Raw genomic sequence first — 20,439 nt, forward strand, 5'->3', positions numbered from 1 at the left:
TATATAAGAAGTACAACTTTTTTTTTGTAATTCGCATTCCCTATCCATACAAGAGATAGAGAACAACTAGGTACAGGAAGTAAAACTACTTAGAGATAAAGCAAACAAGTGCACACGAAAATATTCACCTACGCCATGGCTCCCCGGCAACGGCACCAGAAAAGGTCTTGATAACCCACAAGTATAGGGGATCGCGTGTAACCTTTTCGATAAGTAAGAGTGTCGAACCCAACGAGGAGCTAAAGGTAGGATAAACATTCTCTCAAGTTCTATCAACCACTGATACAACTCTACGCACACTAAGCGTTTGCAATATCTAGGAAATAAAACTAAAGTGATAACGGGTATGAGAGGTGACTTTGCAGAACAATAAAATACATGGAATAAATGTTAGTGCCGCAGCAATAAAACAAACTAAACTAACAGTACCATGAGTGTGGAAAGGCGGTGGTAATAGTGGTGGCTTTGTCCAAGATCAATTAGTGAAGATCTTGGGTTCAATGTCTTCGATGCAGCTTTCTATGTAGGAGAGGCTAAATATACATGCTCTCCCTCCGGGATTACAAGTACTATATGATTGGCTTGCTAGCAAACATTCATAAATACTAGCAAGCATTAAGGTTTTCCCAACCATAGCCTTAAGTAAATGGTCCTCTTACTCCCATACATGCAACTATCCGGTTCGCGTCCTTAGGTTTCTGTCACTCCGGTAGAACTTCCCCCTTCTAGTATACAAGTACTACCAACCCTATGGTGCTTGATCCATGCGCGCACAAATATAATGGGCACCAAGGACGGTAACATATCAACATACAACTCTAATGAACCAAAGAGAAACAACCAATCAATCAAAGAACAAATAAACTATGGCAACATGACATAGATCATAGGATTATAACTTATAGCATCAAACACCATGTTTACATAGGGTGGTACAGAGGTTTGTGAGATGATGGACCACTGAATACAATGAGGAGTTGGTGATGGAGATGGCGGTGAAGACGTTGGAGGGCTCAGCGAGGAGCGCCGGGAGGCGGAGGCGTGGGCGGCGGCGGCGGCGGCGCGGGGGACTCCTTCCCCGCCGCCGGCATCATGGGGGAGCGCCGCCCCTTAGCCTTCTTCTTCCTTGAGTTGGTGCTGGTGTAGATGAGTGTTCCCCCCTCCTTGGCTGCTGCCAAGGAGGAGGATTTTCGTGACAATGCTTGGGGGCCTCCAAAAATAGGGTTTCCCATCAATATATAGTGTTGGAGATGCAATCTAGGCCATGGGATGGATGCCCCTTTGATCCAAGGGCTCTTGGGCACCTCTAGAACCTTCCTAGGAATCCCCTCTGTCCTTCATGAGCCTCACAACTCGTGGCTGGGCCGAAATATCCAGGTATGGAAAGAGTTTGTGTCAAATACATCACCAACTTTCGGAGTCCCGAGACTGCACGAACCTCCGCAGTAATTCTGCTTTCCCGGATGCATCCGTTGTCCGTTCTGGACTAATAAGATGTCCAAATTGTTCGGTTTGAAATTCTCTACAACTTTTTAGTTTACGACTTTTCCATTGGACGTCGTTTTGATGGAGTTTCGAAGCGATCTTTGAAAAGTGTTCACCAGGGACAGATTCCGGGAAATTCCAGATTTCACCATAAATAGCTATTTCCTTCCATATTTGCCTATTTCCTGCACAACAAAGTTGAAACCAAGAACTTGTGCACTTTTGCAACTATTAATAGTTTATTCCCTTAAAACATATAGTAATTGGTGTAAAACAAGCATGGAACATCAAAAATTATAGATACGTTTGCGACGTATCAGTTATTCTTCCGAGAAACTTGAGGTTGGGTTTTTCCCTTTTAAGTCCCCCATTGTCAAGCACCTTCTTCACATTTCCATCCACCTTGTGCCCTTTTTGCAAAAAGTTCACATTGGTGGGTGGAATGGCACCATCCTTGGGTTGTACCACTACTAGAAAAAGGCCTAGCCATAGGATGACTAGCAAAGGAGAACCACTATACTGGTGAGCCACTGCTATATATATAGCAGTGGCACACCAGAAAGAGGTGCTCCACTGCTAGCCATGTTACCAGTGGCACACCCGGTAGTAGTGCGCCACCACTAGAGCTCTGGCTGGTTCCCACCCTCACCCTGCATTACCAGTGGCTGTCACTGCTATTTTACATAGTTGTGGCGTACCATGCCAATGGTGCGCCACTCTGGACCTCTTTTGAAAATCTGAAAATATGCCCCCACCCCCCACTTAGAAATGGTGCACCCTGGCATGGTGCGCCATTGCTAAGGGGGCATATTTTCTGCCCCCCACCCCCAAGGATCGCTTTCTAGTTTTTTTAAAAAAAATGATAAAAAAATTTAAAAATAAAATCCTTTTGAGGCTTTTTCAGCCTTAAGATTTTGATGATTTTAAAAAAGCAGTGGACTTTTTAAAAACTTTTTTCAACTAACTTTCCCTCCATCTAAATTAAAAATGGTCGGCCACCACCTATCCTAGTACCATCTTATCTACCTCCCTCCTCCCTCCTCCACAGATTCCTCACCTCCTCCGTCCTCTCCTCCTCCTATCCTCCATCATCTCCTCCTCCTCTCCTCATTACTCTCCTCCTTCTCATGTCCTCCTCCTCCTTCCTCTCCTCTCCTCCTCCTCTCCTCCATCCTCTCCTCCTCCTCCTCCTCTCCTCCTTCCCCTCCTCCACTCCGGCGATCCTTCCTCCTCTCCGATGTCCTCTCCCCCAAGAACTCCGGTGACCCTCCTCTCCTCCATCCTCTCCTCTCTTCTCTTCTCCTCCATTCTCCATTCTCCCTCCTCTTCTCTCCTCAACATCCTATTTTGTCTCCATCCTCTCCTCCATCTCTTATACATGCTCCAACCTTTCCCATGGCCCATCTAATTGGGAAAACAAAACCAAAAAAAAATGGTGCTAGATGAACAGGACAAATAATTCAGAAAACAAAAAACAAGCAAAAAAATGAGAGAAAAAATCGCAAAAATATGGTGCTAGATCCAGATCTAGATCTAGATTCAAATTTCAAAATTTTACTAGTGGCGCACTCTTAAGATTAGTAGTGGCGCACTGCAGAGTTAACAGTGGCGCACCATAAATATAGCAGCAGCGCACCAAAAAGAAAAAAAAAATCAAATTTCAAAATTTCAAGAATATAGCAGTGGCGCACCAAAAATGTAGCGGTGGTGCACCAGATGGTGCGCCACTGGCAGGGCCACATACCAGTGGCGCGCCACTTGGTGCGCCATTGCTAATAATTAGCAGTGACGTGATAGCAGTGGTGCACATTGGTGTCCCACTGATAGGCAATATAGATGCACCACTGAATAGCTTTTATCTAGTAGTGTACCCAATTAATTGCATGTGAGCTCTCACGCTTTGTTGAGCAAGAACATCATCAAGAGTGTTGCCCTTCAATAACAAAAAAAGTTTTCATTGGCGATGAAACTCAGTTCCGATTGTGGTTGTTGATGCACCATCCCAACGATTTTTGCTCTTTTCGTAGTACATCTCAAAACTTATTTTTTTTTTCTCTTTTTTGACGCCATCTAGCACCACGGAATTGGGACAAAAGTCGTGCATGGTGGCCCAGAACGTGGTGCATGATAAATTCTCGGGTGCGCCAACCAAGTCAATGCAAATCCGCACTCCCGCGGAAGGTAGGGTCCAAATGGCTGCGTCTCAGCGCTATATTTTTTTCGATCCTGCCCTCTCGTTCACGGTTCTCCGATCGAGTCGTTTAGGCTGTTGGCTCATGGGTCCGGCATGCCATTTTCTCTAGACGATAAATGTTTCCTTTCTTAGATTTTATGACCCCTAATTTCTGGCTACTTGCGTTTTTTTCGATCCTCTGCCGCATTTGAAACGTTGAGGATGCTGCTGGCTCATGGGTCCCACATGTTATCTTCTGTGACAATAAATATTGACTTTCTTGAATTTATTTTTGACCCCAGATTTCTGGCTACTTGTCTTTTTTCGATCCTCTGCCGCCTAGTTAACGTTGAGGACGCTGATGGCTCATGAGTCCCGCATATCATCCTCTATGTACAATAAACATTGCATTTATTGGATTATTTTTGGCACCTGATTTTTGGCTACTTGGCCTTTTCTTTCGATTCCTAGCCGCCTGGTTAACGTTGATGACATAGCCGGCTAATGGGTCCCACATGTCAGCTTCTCTAAACAATAAACGTTTGCTTTCTTCGATTTAATTTCTGGCTACTTGCATTTTCTTTCAATCTCCTATCGTCTGGTTAACGTTGAGGACATTGATGGCTCATGGGTCCCACATGTCATCCTCTCTGAACGATAAACCTTTCCTTTCTTCGATTTTTAAACCATGATTTCTAGATACTTAGCTTGTTTCTTTCGACCCCTACCGCCTTGTTAACGTTTAGGACGATATCGCAAAATGGGTCCCACATATCATCCTCTCTAAAAGATAATGTTTGCTTTCTTGGATTTTTTTTACCCATGATTTCTAGCAACTTGACTTTTTCTTTGGATCCCTTGCCGTCTTGTTAACATTGAGGACGTTGCTGACTGATGGGTCCCATATTTTAGCCTTTATACAAAAGAAATCTTTCCTTTCTTGGATTAGTTTTGACCCCTAATTTCTGTCTAGTTTACTTTTTTCTTTCACTCTTGTATCGCCTTGCTAACGCTGAGGACGTTGTTGCAAGATGGGTCCCATATGTCGTCATGTATGAACGGTAAATTTTCCTTTCTTGGATTGGTTTTAAACCTATGTTTTCCTGCCTACTTGACCATTTCTTTCGACCCCATACCGCCTTGTTGACGTTGCAGGATGATGGGTCCCTAGTGTCAGCCTCTATGCACAAGGTGTGATGTCTCGATTATTTTTATTGATATTGTGGGATACTTGACTTTTTTATGTCTTCCGTTTGATTTTACCTTTTTTATAGAGGGATGTTGCTAGCTGATGGGCCCCCGATGTCAGCCTCTCTATAGAAGAAACTTGAGAAGTCTTGATTTTTTTACTCGTCATATTGTGGCATACTTGCCTTTTTTATCCCTTCTGTTTAATTTTTACCTTGTTATAACTTTGAGGGACGCTGACGCCCTGCTGGCTGATGGGTCCCAGATGTCAGCCTTATTGTGCGATAAAATTGTTGAGTATCATACATAAGGATGTATTGGATTTCAGCAAGTAGTGGATATCATTGTTTCATAAACTACATTGTTGATTTACGTAAATATATGTATTTTCTAAATAAAACATAAGTCTGAAACTATTTGATAGGGTCAAGGAATTTCAGAATGAAGAAGGGTATTAAAGTAACGAGAGAACCGAGTCTCTGCGATTTCATCAAGGTGACAAAATATTTGAGTTATATTTTATGCTAACAAAACTTGTGAAAGGTGTTCCACAAATTGCAATACTTGAAATATATCAATGTGTTGATATGTCTAAAGTGTTGTAATCATACTCCATCAAATATAGAGAAGACAGAACCGAAAAGGATTCCAGGAGGATGTTCGGAGTGGTCCAAGAGGGGTCTCGGATCATTCAGGAATTAAATAATATGTATATGTATTAATTAGGTGAATTAATAATTAATGATATATTTATTTAATAATAAAAGGTGCAGGCCGCCTTAAGGGCCCCTCCCTGAGGGGAGCCCATTAAGTGGCCGGCCACCCCCCATGGGCTTATGGGGAGGCTAGGGTTTTGGAGGTAGGGGTGCATGGGCCATTAGTGGCCCAGCGGGCCAACCATGGCCCCCTTTTAGTTCCACATTTCCTAGCTGTGAGTCTCCACCCATTTCCCCCTATATATAGTGGGGCATATGGAGGGATGAGAACATACAATTTGGCTTGAGGAAAAGGAGAGCCCCCTTGGGCGCCTTCTCCCATGTTTGGCTCTTGTTCACTCTCTCTCCCGTACGCGGTTCCTCGAACATCTGCGCACGTAGGGATTCCACTTCACCCGGTACCTAGGAGCGCTGCCGGCATCCGAATCCAGAAGATCTACTTCCGCACATTCGTTGGATCGAAGACGGGAGCGTCGTTTACAACCATATGCGTGCGAAAGTACGAGGTGTTGCACTTGCGACACTAGACGGTGTGCCAGGAGGAATTAACTCGACTTCGAGGTTGGTGACGAGTGCAACTACATCATCCACATTCTAGCGGAAGATTAATCGCTTTTGGTCTACGAGGGTGCGTCACCGAAATCATCTTAGTTACAGCATTACTCCTAGATAGAACTGGGCAAACAGGATGCGCTAGTTAGAGTTTTTTTGTTTTTTCTGCTACGAATCCCTACAGGGCAGAGGAACCAGCAGCGGTGGCCTAGGGGAGAGTTGATCGCCTCCTATGAAACCCTAAAAAATTGCTCCTCTTTATTGCCTAAATCGTTTTCGTTGTAAGAAATTAAGTTGATTTTGGAAATTAAATTTGTTGTGAAAAGTTGGTGACCTCGTACACCACTACATGTTTTAGTGTACAAGTCGGTGGCATAACACTCACAGAACACCATTCCATGAATATTACGCCCAACAAAGTGACAACAGAAACATCTTCATATAAAAAGTGTTGGGGAACGCATATAGGAAACAAAAAGAAATTCCTACGCATAACCAAGATTATATGCGAGAGAGGAGGCAATGGAACATACCCGCATAGATCAAACTAGAGGAAGTTGTCGATGACGAGGTTGATGAAGGCGCAAGTCGATCCCCGCAACTAGACTCGTATAGTAACGAGGAGATGTATTATCCCACGAACTAGTGTTGCATGTGAAACACCTCCACAGTATCCGCACATACTAGATTAGCAACACCTCTTCAAAGTGTGATCAAGCACACCATTGAAGTGGGAACGCTTCGATAAAGATCCGGCAGCGCTTCCGCGATCCTAACTAGATTAGATCTAGACTAGAGTAGAACTCAGACAACACTCCATGAAGAAGTCAAAGTATATCTCCGTGGCGGTCCTCCGGTGTCGATGGCTAGAGCTGCAGCAACGGGCGAGGTAGGTCCGATGGTGGTGGTGGCTGCCGGCGGCTTGTGCGGTGGCGGCGCAGCTAGGGTTTGGGGAGAGGGGCAGCTTGGGGTGTTAAGGTCAGCCCCTCTCATCCCCTTTAAATAGGAGGCGGGCTGGCCCTTGCCCCCATAATGAACACTATATTTATGGTACTCCCTCCGTTCCATTCTATAGTGCCTATAGTCTATCTATGAAGTTTGTGAAGTTATTGTTGCTGCAATCTTGTTGTGTTTAATGCTTGTAACTCCAAGAGGGAGTATTTATGCTCGATAGTGGGTTCATGTCTCCGTGAATCTGGGGAAGTGACAGAAATCTCTAAGATTATGGATGTGCTGTTGCCACTAGGGATAAAACATTGGTGCTATGTTCGAGGATGTAGTTACTGATTACATTACGCGCAATACTTAATGCAATTGTCTGTTGTTAGCAACTTAATACTGGAGGGGGTTCGGATGATAACCTGAAGGTGGACTTTTTAGGCATAGATGCATGCTGGATAGCGGTCTATGTACTTTGTCGTAATGCCCAATTAAATCTCACAGTACTCATCATAATATGTATGTGCATGGTCATGCCCTCTTTATTTGTCAATTGCCCAACTGTAATTTGTTCACCCAACATGCTGTTTATCTTATGGGAGAGACACCTCTAGTGAACTGTGGACCCCGGTCCTATTCTTTACATCGCATACAATCTACTGCAATACTTGTTTTACTGTTTTCTGCAAACAATCATCTTCCACACAATACGGTTAATGCTTTGTTACAGCAAGCCGGTGAGATTGACAACCTCACTGTTTCGTTGGGGCAAAGTACTTTGGTTATGTTGTGCAGGTTCCACGTTGGCGCCGGAATCTCTGGTGTTGCGCCGCACTACATCCCGCCGCCATCAACCTTCAACGTGCTTCTTGACTCCTACTGGTTCGATTAAACCTTGGTTTCTTACTGAGGGAAACTTGCCGCTGTGCGCATCACACCTTCCTCTTGGGGTTCCCAACGGACGTGTCAACTACACGCATCAGCATCCCCAAGCTTAGATATTTGCATCGTCTTGAATATTCTCTTGGGATCCATCTACACATCTCCAAGCTTGAGCTCTTGCATCCTCTTGCTCATCTCATATCACCATATTGATTGAAACTTAAAAACTGCATCCACATAAAGCTTCACAAAACTCATTAGTAGGTTAGTACTCATTAAATAATCCACAAGTGTTCAAGTATCCCTAATTTATATAAAATCTATCAAATATTTAGCCACTGTAATACTGAGGTTTCTTAATATTTCAATCGTACGTCGAAAACGAAGGAAACTTTTGAATCCTAAGTACAATATTTAAACAAAGAGAATAGAAATCTGTCAAAACTGAACACTCTGTAAAGATGTCACTCAATGAGATAGTTACGTAGCTCAAATCGAAAAACTCATGATTAATGAAAGATAGATCATAACCTCAGGTCTATGCACAAAACATTTCAGATCAAAATGCCATACTGAGATTTTTCACGAATTTTTGCAGCACATCACAGGAAATCTGTCTCAACAGAATCAGTCCGTAAAGATTGAATTATTAGATCTGTCTACGTACCTCAAATCAGAAAAGTCGGAACTAACGAAAGTTAGATAGCAAGCACTACTATGCACTCAAGAAATTTCAGATCAAGATCACGTTCTGGTGATTTTTAAAATTTTCTACAGTGGAGCACAGAAAATCTGTTTTCTAGGCAGCATAGTGACAAACTTGCATAACAAACTAGGGGTTATCTATACATTCTATTTACAGCGAGATATGTACACTATATACACTATATACACTATTTACAAGTTTTTAATGAAAAGCTTCCATGGAAAGAATTGTTTTGGTTTCGCAGGCATGAACACAAGTGTTCAAGGTCGACCCCCACTTCACCATTATTCATCTTTCCAATCACTTTTCTTTTCTGAAAACATTTTTTTATTTTTTATATAAGAAGTACAACTTTTTTTTTGTAATTCGCATTCCCTATCCATACAAGAGATAGAGAACAACTAGGTACAGGAAGTAAAACTACTTAGAGATAAAGCAAACAAGTGCACACGAAAATATTCACCTACGCCATGGCTCCCAAGAACGGCACCAGAAAAGGTCTTGATAACCCACAAGTATAGGGGATCGCGTGTAACCTTTTCGATAAGTAAGAGTGTCGAACCCAACGAGGAGCTAAAGGTAGGATAAACATTCTCTCAAGTTCTATCAACCACTGATACAACTCTACGCACACTAAGCGTTTGCAATATCTAGGAAATAAAACTAAAGTGATAACGGGTATGAGAGGTGACTTTGCAGAACAATAAAATACATGGAATAAATGTTAGTGCCGCAGCAATAAAACAAACTAAACTAACAGTACCATGAGTGTGGAAAGGCGGTGGTAATAGTGGTGGCTTTGTCCAAGATCAATTAGTGAAGATCTTGGGTTCAATGTCTTCGATGCAGCTTTCTATGTAGGAGAGGCTAAATATACATGCTCTCCCTCCGGGATTACAAGTACTATATGATTGGCTTGCTAGCAAACATTCGTAAATACTAGCAAGCATTAAGGTTTTCCCAACCATAGCCTTAAGTAAATGGTCCTCTTACTCCCATACATGCAACTATCCGGTTCGCGTCCTTAGGTTTCTGTCACTCCGGTAGAACTTCCCCCTTCTAGTATACAAGTACTACCAACCCTATGGTGCTTGATCCATGCGCGCACAAATATAATGGGCACCAAGGACGGTAACATATCAACATACAACTCTAATGAACCAAAGAGAAACAACCAATCAATCAAAGAACAAATAAACTATGGCAACATGACATAGATCATAGGATTATAACTTATAGCATCAAACACCATGTTTACATAGGGTGGTACAGAGGTTTGTGAGATGATGGACCACTGAATACAATGAGGAGTTGGTGATGGAGATGGCGGTGAAGACGTTGGAGGGCTCAGCGAGGAGCGCCGGGAGGCGGAGGCGTGGGCGGCGGCGGCGGCGGCGCGGGGGACTCCTTCCCCGCCGCCGGCATCATGGGGGAGCGCCGCCCCTTAGCCTTCTTCTTCCTTGAGTTGGTGCTGGTGTAGATGAGTGTTCCCCCCTCCTTGGCTGCTGCCAAGGAGGAGGATTTTCGTGACAATGCTTGGGGGCCTCCAAAAATAGGGTTTCCCATCAATATATAGTGTTGGAGATGCAATCTAGGCCATGGGATGGATGCCCCTTTGATCCAAGGGCTCTTGGGCACCTCTAGAACCTTCCTAGGAATCCCCTCTGTCCTTCATGAGCCTCACAACTCGTGGCTGGGCCGAAATATCCAGGTATGGAAAGAGTTTGTGTCAAATACATCACCAACTTTCGGAGTCCCGAGACTGCACGAACCTCCGCAGTAATTCTGCTTTCCCGGATGCATCCGTTGTCCGTTCTGGACTAATAAGATGTCCAAATTGTTCGGTTTGAAATTCTCTACAACTTTTTAGTTTACGACTTTTCCATTGGACGTCGTTTTGATGGAGTTTCGAAGCGATCTTTGAAAAGTGTTCACCAGGGACAGATTCCGGGAAATTCCAGATTTCACCATAAATAGCTATTTCCTTCCATATTTGCCTATTTCCTGCACAACAAAGTTGAAACCAAGAACTTGTGCACTTTTGCAACTATTAATAGTTTATTCCCTTAAAACATATAGTAATTGGTGTAAAACAAGCATGGAACATCAAAAATTATAGATACGTTTGCGACGTATCAGTTATTCTTCCGAGAAACTTGAGGTTGGGTTTTTCCCTTTTAAGTCCCCCATTGTCAAGCACCTTCTTCACATTTCCATCCACCTTGTGCCCTTTTTGCAAAAAGTTCACATTGGTGGGTGGAATGGCACCATCCTTGGGTTGTACCACTACTAGAAAAAGGCCTAGCCATAGGATGACTAGCAAAGGAGAACCACTATACTGGTGAGCCACTGCTATATATATAGCAGTGGCACACCAGAAAGAGGTGCTCCACTGCTAGCCATGTTACCAGTGGCACACCCGGTAGTAGTGCGCCACCACTAGAGCTCTGGCTGGTTCCCACCCTCACCCTGCATTACCAGTGGCTGTCACTGCTATTTTACATAGTTGTGGCGTACCATGCCAATGGTGCGCCACTCTGGACCTCTTTTGAAAATCTGAAAATATGCCCCCACCCCCCACTTAGAAATGGTGCACCCTGGCATGGTGCGCCATTGCTAAGGGGGCATATTTTCTGCCCCCCACCCCCAAGGATCGCTTTCTAGTTTTTTTAAAAAAAATGATAAAAAAATTTAAAAATAAAATCCTTTTGAGGCTTTTTCAGCCTTAAGATTTTGATGATTTTAAAAAAGCAGTGGACTTTTTAAAAACTTTTTTCAACTAACTTTCCCTCCATCTAAATTAAAAATGGTCGGCCACCACCTATCCTAGTACCATCTTATCTACCTCCCTCCTCCCTCCTCCACAGATTCCTCACCTCCTCCGTCCTCTCCTCCTCCTATCCTCCATCATCTCCTCCTCCTCTCCTCATTACTCTCCTCCTTCTCATGTCCTCCTCCTCCTTCCTCTCCTCTCCTCCTCCTCTCCTCCATCCTCTCCTCCTCCTCCTCCTCTCCTCCTTCCCCTCCTCCACTCCGGCGATCCTTCCTCCTCTCCGATGTCCTCTCCCCCAAGAACTCCGGTGACCCTCCTCTCCTCCATCCTCTCCTCTCTTCTCTTCTCCTCCATTCTCCATTCTCCCTCCTCTTCTCTCCTCAACATCCTATTTTGTCTCCATCCTCTCCTCCATCTCTTATACATGCTCCAACCTTTCCCATGGCCCATCTAATTGGGAAAACAAAACCAAAAAAAAATGGTGCTAGATGAACAGGACAAATAATTCAGAAAACAAAAAACAAGCAAAAAAATGAGAGAAAAAATCGCAAAAATATGGTGCTAGATCCAGATCTAGATCTAGATTCAAATTTCAAAATTTTACTAGTGGCGCACTCTTAAGATTAGTAGTGGCGCACCAAGCAGAGTTAACAGTGGCGCACCATAAATATAGCAGCAGCGCACCAAAAAGAAAAAAAAAATCAAATTTCAAAATTTCAAGAATATAGCAGTGGCGCACCAAAAATGTAGCGGTGGTGCACCAGATGGTGCGCCACTGGCAGGGCCACATACCAGTGGCGCGCCACTTGGTGCGCCATTGCTAATAATTAGCAGTGACGTGATAGCAGTGGTGCACATTGGTGTCCCACTGATAGGCAATATAGATGCACCACTGAATAGCTTTTATCTAGTAGTGTACCCAATTAATTGCATGTGAGCTCTCACGCTTTGTTGAGCAAGAACATCATCAAGAGTGTTGCCCTTCAATAACAAAAAAAGTTTTCATTGGCGATGAAACTCAGTTCCGATTGTGGTTGTTGATGCACCATCCCAACGATTTTTGCTCTTTTCGTAGTACATCTCAAAACTTATTTTTTTTTCTCTTTTTTGACGCCATCTAGCACCACGGAATTGGGACAAAAGTCGTGCATGGTGGCCCAGAACGTGGTGCATGATAAATTCTCGGGTGCGCCAACCAAGTCAATGCAAATCCGCACTCCCGCGGAAGGTAGGGTCCAAATGGCTGCGTCTCAGCGCTATATTTTTTTCGATCCTGCCCTCTCGTTCACGGTTCTCCGATCGAGTCGTTTAGGCTGTTGGCTCATGGGTCCGGCATGCCATTTTCTCTAGACGATAAATGTTTCCTTTCTTAGATTTTATGACCCCTAATTTCTGGCTACTTGCGTTTTTTTCGATCCTCTGCCGCATTTGAAACGTTGAGGATGCTGCTGGCTCATGGGTCCCACATGTTATCTTCTGTGACAATAAATATTGACTTTCTTGAATTTATTTTTGACCCCAGATTTCTGGCTACTTGTCTTTTTTCGATCCTCTGCCGCCTAGTTAACGTTGAGGACGCTGATGGCTCATGAGTCCCGCATATCATCCTCTATGTACAATAAACATTGCATTTATTGGATTATTTTTGGCACCTGATTTTTGGCTACTTGGCCTTTTCTTTCGATTCCTAGCCGCCTGGTTAACGTTGATGACATAGCCGGCTAATGGGTCCCACATGTCAGCTTCTCTAAACAATAAACGTTTGCTTTCTTCGATTTAATTTCTGGCTACTTGCATTTTCTTTCAATCTCCTATCGTCTGGTTAACGTTGAGGACATTGATGGCTCATGGGTCCCACATGTCATCCTCTCTGAACGATAAACCTTTCCTTTCTTCGATTTTCAAACCATGATTTCTAGATACTTAGCTTGTTTCTTTCGACCCCCTACCGCCTTGTTAACGTTTAGGACGATACTGCAAAATGGGTCCCACATATCATCCTCTCTAAAAGATAATGTTTGCTTTCTTGGATTTTTTTTACCCATGATTTCTAGCAACTTGACTTTTTCTTTGGATCCCTTGCCGTCTTGTTAACATTGAGGACGTTGCTGACTGATGGGTCCCATATTTTAGCCTTTATACAAAAGAAATCTTTCCTTTCTTGGATTAGTTTTGACCCCTAATTTCTGTCTAGTTTACTTTTTTCTTTCACTCTTGTATCGCCTTGCTAACGCTGAGGACGTTGTTGCAAGATGGGTCCCATATGTCGTCATGTATGAACGGTAAATTTTCCTTTCTTGGATTGGTTTTAAACCTATGTTTTCCTGCCTACTTGACCATTTCTTTCGACCCCATACCGCCTTGTTGACGTTGCAGGATGATGGGTCCCTAGTGTCAGCCTCTATGCACAAGGTGTGATGTCTCGATTATTTTTATTGATATTGTGGGATACTTGACTTTTTTATGTCTTCCGTTTGATTTTACCTTTTTTATAGAGGGATGTTGCTAGCTGATGGGCCCCCGATGTCAGCCTCTCTATAGAAGAAACTTGAGAAGTCTTGATTTTTTTACTCGTCATATTGTGGCATACTTGCCTTTTTTATCCCTTCTGTTTAATTTTTACCTTGTTATAACTTTGAGGGACGCTGACGCCCTGCTGGCTGATGGGTCCCAGATGTCAGCCTTATTGTGCGATAAAATTGTTGAGTATCATACATAAGGATGTATTGGATTTCAGCAAGTAGTGGATATCATTGTTTCATAAACTACATTGTTGATTTACGTAAATATATGTATTTTCTAAATAAAACATAAGTCTGAAACTATTTGATAGGGTCAAGGAATTTCAGAATGAAGAAGGGTATTAAAGTAACGAGAGAACCGAGTCTCTGCGATTTCATCAAGGTGACAAAATATTTGAGTTATATTTTATGCTAACAAAACTTGTGAAAGGTGTTCCACAAATTGCAATACTTGAAATATATCAATGTGTTGATATGTCTAAAGTGTTGTAATCATACTCCATCAAATATAGAGAAGACAGAACCGAAAAGGATTCCAGGAGGATGTTCGGAGTGGTCCAAGAGGGGTCTCGGATCATTCAGGAATTAAATAATATGTATATGTATTAATTAGGTGAATTAATAATTAATGATATATTTATTTAATAATAAAAGGTGCAGGCCGCCTTAAGGGCCCCTCCCTGAGGGGAGCCCATTAAGTGGCCGGCCACCCCCCATGGGCTTATGGGGAGGCTAGGGTTTTGGAGGTAGGGGTGCATGGGCCATTAGTGGCCCAGCGGGCCAACCATGGCCCCCTTTTAGTTCCACATTTCCTAGCTGTGAGTCTCCACCCATTTCCCCCTATATATAGTGGGGCATATGGAGGGATGAGAACATACAATTTGGCTTGAGGAAAAGGAGAGCCCCCTTGGGCGCCTTCTCCCATGTTTGGCTCTTGTTCACTCTCTCTCCCGTACGCGGTTCCTCGAACATCTGCGCACGTAGGGATTCCACTTCACCCGGTACCTAGGAGCGCTGCCGGCATCCGAATCCAGAAGATCTACTTCCGCACATTCGTTGGATCGAAGACGGGAGCGTCGTTTACAACCATATGCGTGCGAAAGTACGAGGTGTTGCACTTGCGACACTAGACGGTGTGCCAGGAGGAATTAACTCGACTTCGAGGTTGGTGACGAGTGCAACTACATCATCCACATTCTAGCGGAAGATTAATCGCTTTTGGTCTACGAGGGTGCGTCACCGAAATCATCTTAGTTACAGCATTACTCCTAGATAGAACTGGGCAAACAGGATGCGCTAGTTAGAGTTTTTTTGTTTTTTCTGCTACGAATCCCTACAGGGCAGAGGAACCAGCAGCGGTGGCCTAGGGGAGAGTTGATCGCCTCCTATGAAACCCTAAAAAATTGCTCCTCTTTATTGCCTAAATCGTTTTCGTTGTAAGAAATTAAGTTGATTTTGGAAATTAAATTTGTTGTGAAAAGTTGGTGACCTCGTACACCACTACATGTTTTAGTGTACAAGTCGGTGGCATAACACTCACAGAACACCATTCCATGAATATTACGCCCAACAAAGTGACAACAGAAACATCTTCATATAAAAAGTGTTGGGGAACGCATATAGGAAACAAAAAGAAATTCCTACGCATAACCAAGATTATATGCGAGAGAGGAGGCAATGGAACATACCCGCATAGATCAAACTAGAGGAAGTTGTCGATGACGAGGTTGATGAAGGCGCAAGTCGATCCCCGCAACTAGACTCGTATAGTAACGAGGAGATGTATTATCCCACGAACTAGTGTTGCATGTGAAACACCTCCACGGTATCCGCACATACTAGATTAGCAACACCTCTTCAAAGTGTGATCAAGCACACCATTGAAGTGGGAACGCTTCGATAAAGATCCGGCAGCGCTTCCGCGATCCTAACTAGATTAGATCTAGACTAGAGTAGAACTCAGACAACACTCCATGAAGAAGTCAAAGTATATCTCCGTGGCGGTCCTCCGGTGTCGATGGCTAGAGCTGCAGCAACGGGCGAGGTAGGTCCGATGGTGGTGGTGGCTGCCGGCGGCTTGTGCGGTGGCGGCGCAGCTAGGGTTTGGGGAGAGGGGCAGCTTGGGGTGTTAAGGTCAGCCCCTCTCATCCCCTTTAAATAGGAGGCGGGCTGGCCCTTGCCCCCATAATGAACACTATATTTATGGTACTCCCTCCGTTCCATTCTATAGTGCCTATAGTTTTTTGGCACGGAAATTAGTGCAAGAGTATTCTTTACATAAGACTCCCTGGCTTAACGATTTGAGATCAGAGTAGAATGAGGGAAATCGATAATTTCCTAAATTGACATAACAAATCCCACAAATCTCTCTGGTTGAATCTCCATATATGTGCAGCCAGGTTCTACTATTAAGGAACGAAAAACAATGTTTCCTAAATCTAAGGAATCATTGGGGTCATGTGATATGTCTCCAACGTATCTATAATTGCTGATGTTCCATGCTAGTTTTATGACAATACCTACATGTTTTGCTCACACTTTATAATGTTTTTATGCATTTTCCGGGACTAACCTATTAACAAGATGCCGAAGTGCCAGTTCTTGTTTTCTCCTGTTTTTGGTTTCAGAAAAGCTGTTCGGGCAATATTCTCGGAATTGGACGAAACAAAAGCCGAACCTCGTATTTTACCGAGACGGACCCAGAACACCGAAGGAGAGACGGAGAGGGTCCAGGGGGGCCCCACACCACTTGGCGGCGCGGCCAAGGAGGGGGGCGCGCCCAGCTATGGGGTGGACCCCTCTGGCACCCCCTCGCGCCGCCCTTTCGCCTATATAATCCCTCGCGACGCGAAAACCCTACAACAATCAATCATATTCCAGAAAGACTCTAGGGGCGCCGCCGCCATCGCGAAACTCCGTTTCGGGGGACAGAATCTCTGTTCCGGCACACCGCCGGGACGGGGGATTGACCCCCCGGAAGCCTTCTCCATCATCGCCACCGCCTCCATCATGCTCCGTGAGTAGTTCCCCCATGGACTACGGGTTCTAGCTGTAGCTAGTTGGTACTCTCTCTCCCATGTACTTCAATACAATGATCTCATGAGCTGCCTTACATGATTGAGATCCATCTGATGTAATCGGTGTTGTGTTTGTTGGGATCCGATGAATTGTTACATTATGATCAGTCTATCTATGAAGTTTGTGAAGTTATTGTTGCTGCAATCTTGTTGTGTTTAATGCTTGTCACTAGTGCACGAGTGGCGTGATCTTAGATTTAAGCTCTATAATTATTGCTTAGATTGTATCTACAAGTTGTTTGCACATGTCTATGTCCGGAACCCGAGGCCCCAGAGTGACAGTAACTGGGATAACTCGAGGGGAAGGCTTAGATATGAGGATCACATGTTTTCACGAAGTGTTAATGTTTTGCTCCGGTGCTCAATTAAAAGGAGTACCTTAATTACCAGTAGATTCCCTTGAGGCCCGGCTGCCACCGGCTGGTAGGACAAAAGCTGTTATGCAAGTTTCTCATTGCGAGCACGTATGACTATATATGGAAAACATGCCTACATAATTAATAGACTTGATATTCCGTCTTAATGCTATTTCAATCCTATCAATTGCCCAACTGTAATTTGTTCACCCAACACTTGTCACTTGTTATTGGAGAGTTACCACTAGTGTAGATAGCTGGGAACCCCGGTCCATCTTTCATCATCAAATACTCAGTCGGTCCTATATGTCATTAGAAGTAGTATCAACTATTTTCTGGTGTCATCACCTCTGTGTTACTGTTACTGCTGCTGTGGTACTGTTACTATTGCTCTCATATTACTGCTGCTTTCACATCACCCCTATTACTAGTGCTTTTCCAGGTGCAGCTGAATTGACAACTCAGTTGTTAAGGCTTATAAGTATTCTTTGTCTCCCCTTATGTCGAATCAATAAATTTGGGTTTTACTTCCCTCGAAGACTGTTGCGATCCCCTATACTTGTGGGTTATCATCATGCATTAGGAATCTTAATTAATTGTTTCCCTTTTGTATGGATTTTTTTCATACATGTCGTGTGGAAGCTGACTGGTAGAGGGGATAATTGAAAAAAATCCAAGCTACAACCTTATATTCTGAAACAAATACCAAAAATCTATAGGCATTATAGAAAGAAACGGAGGGAGTATTACATAGTCTATATTACTACATATGTTTTTATGGATAAGTACCACAAGATATCACCACATTGCAACTGATCAATTATATGGTGAGACCAAGAGTACTTGCCCATCTTGCTTATTGATCCTCTCTCTCTCTCATCCTCATTTAACATCTAGACCTACTGTATGATCACTAGCACTACTCACCTTCCGATCGAGTAGTACAACTAGGAGAGAACAGAGAAAGAGACAGCCTAGTAGCAGTAGTGCTCTCCTCTTCTTCATCGCCACCGACCTGATGATCATCGCCATCGTCTTGTTCCTTCCTCTTCATCTCCCACCGTGGCCCGCCGGTATGGAGCGAGAGGCTGAGATCTAGATCATCGTCACCATGGCTAGGATCATCGTTGCACACCGTCGCCCGAACAGCTTCCGGCAGCCGCCTTTCGTGATGGTACATGTTCATGGTGTGATGAGGATCATTTCTTGGTCGGCAGCTGCCTTGGATCATCAAAGCTGGGTTGGTTGATGCAGTTCCTGATCTTGCTACATGTTCAGCACGAGTTCGACGGAGAGCTTCGGCGTGATGGGATGCTGCTCCTGATGAGTAGTGGTAGGGCTTTGATGCAGGAAAGCGGCCATGGAGCCAGTATGGTTGATGGTAGCTCCTCCTCCATGGAGGACATGGAGCAGTGCCAAACCTAGTTCGTAAATCAAGGAGGTTAATCAGTCAGAATTAGTAGTCTAGGCTCATTTTGCTACGAGCAGGGATTTTCTTTTTTTTTTTGCTGTTTTCATCCTATAGATGATGGAGAGGACCGGGTAAATAAAAATCTCCCCACACTAGGCCATAACGAAAACTCAAAGATGTAGAGGCCAATGAACTATCTTGAGAACATTTTAGCAAATTACCTTGAGAACATTGTACCGGGAGCACTCAGACGATGATGGAAGGGAAGATGGGCGAAGTTGTAGGCGTGTCCCCCCTGTTCCAAGTGACCTATGATGACTGCACAAATTCGACCAAATCATATCAATGGACAAAATATGCAGAATCCATAGAAAAAAACAAGGAATCGAAAATTCATGAATTCGTCGACATACCCTGGCCAGAGTCGTCAATCTTCTTACTCCTGTACATCTGAATACCGATCATTAATTAATGGGAGAATACAGCATCATGCATGAGAAGGAGGCAGTTTAATTAAACAAGAACTTGCAGAGGATGGTTGAAAAGTAAGAATTGGCAAATGTTGTATCCATACCTGGAGATGGCTCTTTACATGGCCTATGCTAAGCCCTCTGACATTCATAAACTGAAGAACGAGCTTAGGAGTTGCACCTATACGCTCAAGATTCACAAGTTAACATGAAGCTGACAATCAGATCGGTCGATCCAGAATCGAGGAATACGTACCTAGTATCATGGAAATGATTTAACATAGGCAGTATAATTATGGAAATGATTGAACGCTTACGATCTTGGCCGCCGAGCCTTTCAACGGCGCGAACGAAGCAGTGGTGGAGCTCCGGCGTCCAGCGGAGGCGGGGGTTCTTGGAGCGGACGTAGGGACGCACCGACGACGAGGAGTCGCCGGCCTTGGCCGTGTCCTGGCCTCCTTCCTCCTCCACCGTGCTATCATCGTTGCTTGCAGCTGAGCTCCCATCGTTGCCCTTGTTGCTTGTCCCCATGATCGTCCAAACGAATGGCGATATACCTGGTTGATGGTCGAGGACGAGGTTGAGAGCTACTCTTATTTCTGTGTTGCGTCCATCTCATCGTGTCGTCAGTGATGTAATGAACTGCGGAGAAAGGCGGAGGTCGGGCCAAATTAACGGTGATGTCACCATTGAATTCTATCTATCTACATATGCTGTCTGGATGCATATATGTGAAGCTAGCTTGCGTGTATGAGATAACAAAAGTGAGCTCATGCATATATGTGGGTTTTGGAAAGAAGCATACTAAATGCATGGCAGATCCAAACTAATAAAGGTGAAAGGTGAAAGATTGGATTAACCCCTACCCTTTACGGTACTGGTACTAGTGATCACTGGTTAAGTGTTAGAAAGAAGTGTTTGGATTAAAGTAGTCCAAAGTACGTCATCGGCTGATAACTAGCTAGCACTTTGGTGCGTGGCTTTCTCTTTCTGTAGTAGGTGTGAAAAGGAGAGATCTAACGAGAGTAGATTCCAGGACTAACTAACAAGTCCGGCAAGGTACTTGCACATGCAATTAATCACAAGTACATACGTACATGAAAATGTTTCACTTCTTATGTAGTGTGAGTTTAAGAAAAGAAAAGAATGCACGAGCTTAAGAAAATAAGGCATGAATATTCATTTTTTT

At 43.9% G+C, this 20,439-nt stretch overlaps 1 protein-coding gene across 1 annotated transcript in view; it reads right to left on the reverse strand.

Annotated features, from left to right (window-relative positions):
- Positions 1-19,976, reverse strand: part of LOC127348791 (uncharacterized) — a 47,681-nt gene extending 27,705 nt beyond the window's left edge. The window contains exons 1-5 of the mRNA XM_051374695.2: positions 19,568-19,976; positions 19,355-19,431; positions 19,194-19,230; positions 19,002-19,098; positions 18,297-18,790 (exon numbers count right to left, since the gene is read on the reverse strand). Of these exons, the coding sequence (XP_051230655.2) occupies positions 18,297-18,790; positions 19,002-19,098; positions 19,194-19,230; positions 19,355-19,431; positions 19,568-19,781 (919 nt within the window). The 5' untranslated portion in view covers positions 19,782-19,976. The remainder of the gene's footprint in view (positions 1-18,296; positions 18,791-19,001; positions 19,099-19,193; positions 19,231-19,354; positions 19,432-19,567) is intronic.
- Between the last annotated feature and the right edge of the window lie 463 nt (positions 19,977-20,439).

This window comes from Lolium perenne, chromosome 4, assembly GCF_019359855.2.
Source record: "Lolium perenne isolate Kyuss_39 chromosome 4, Kyuss_2.0, whole genome shotgun sequence".
NCBI classification, from domain to species: domain Eukaryota; kingdom Viridiplantae; phylum Streptophyta; class Magnoliopsida; order Poales; family Poaceae; genus Lolium; species Lolium perenne.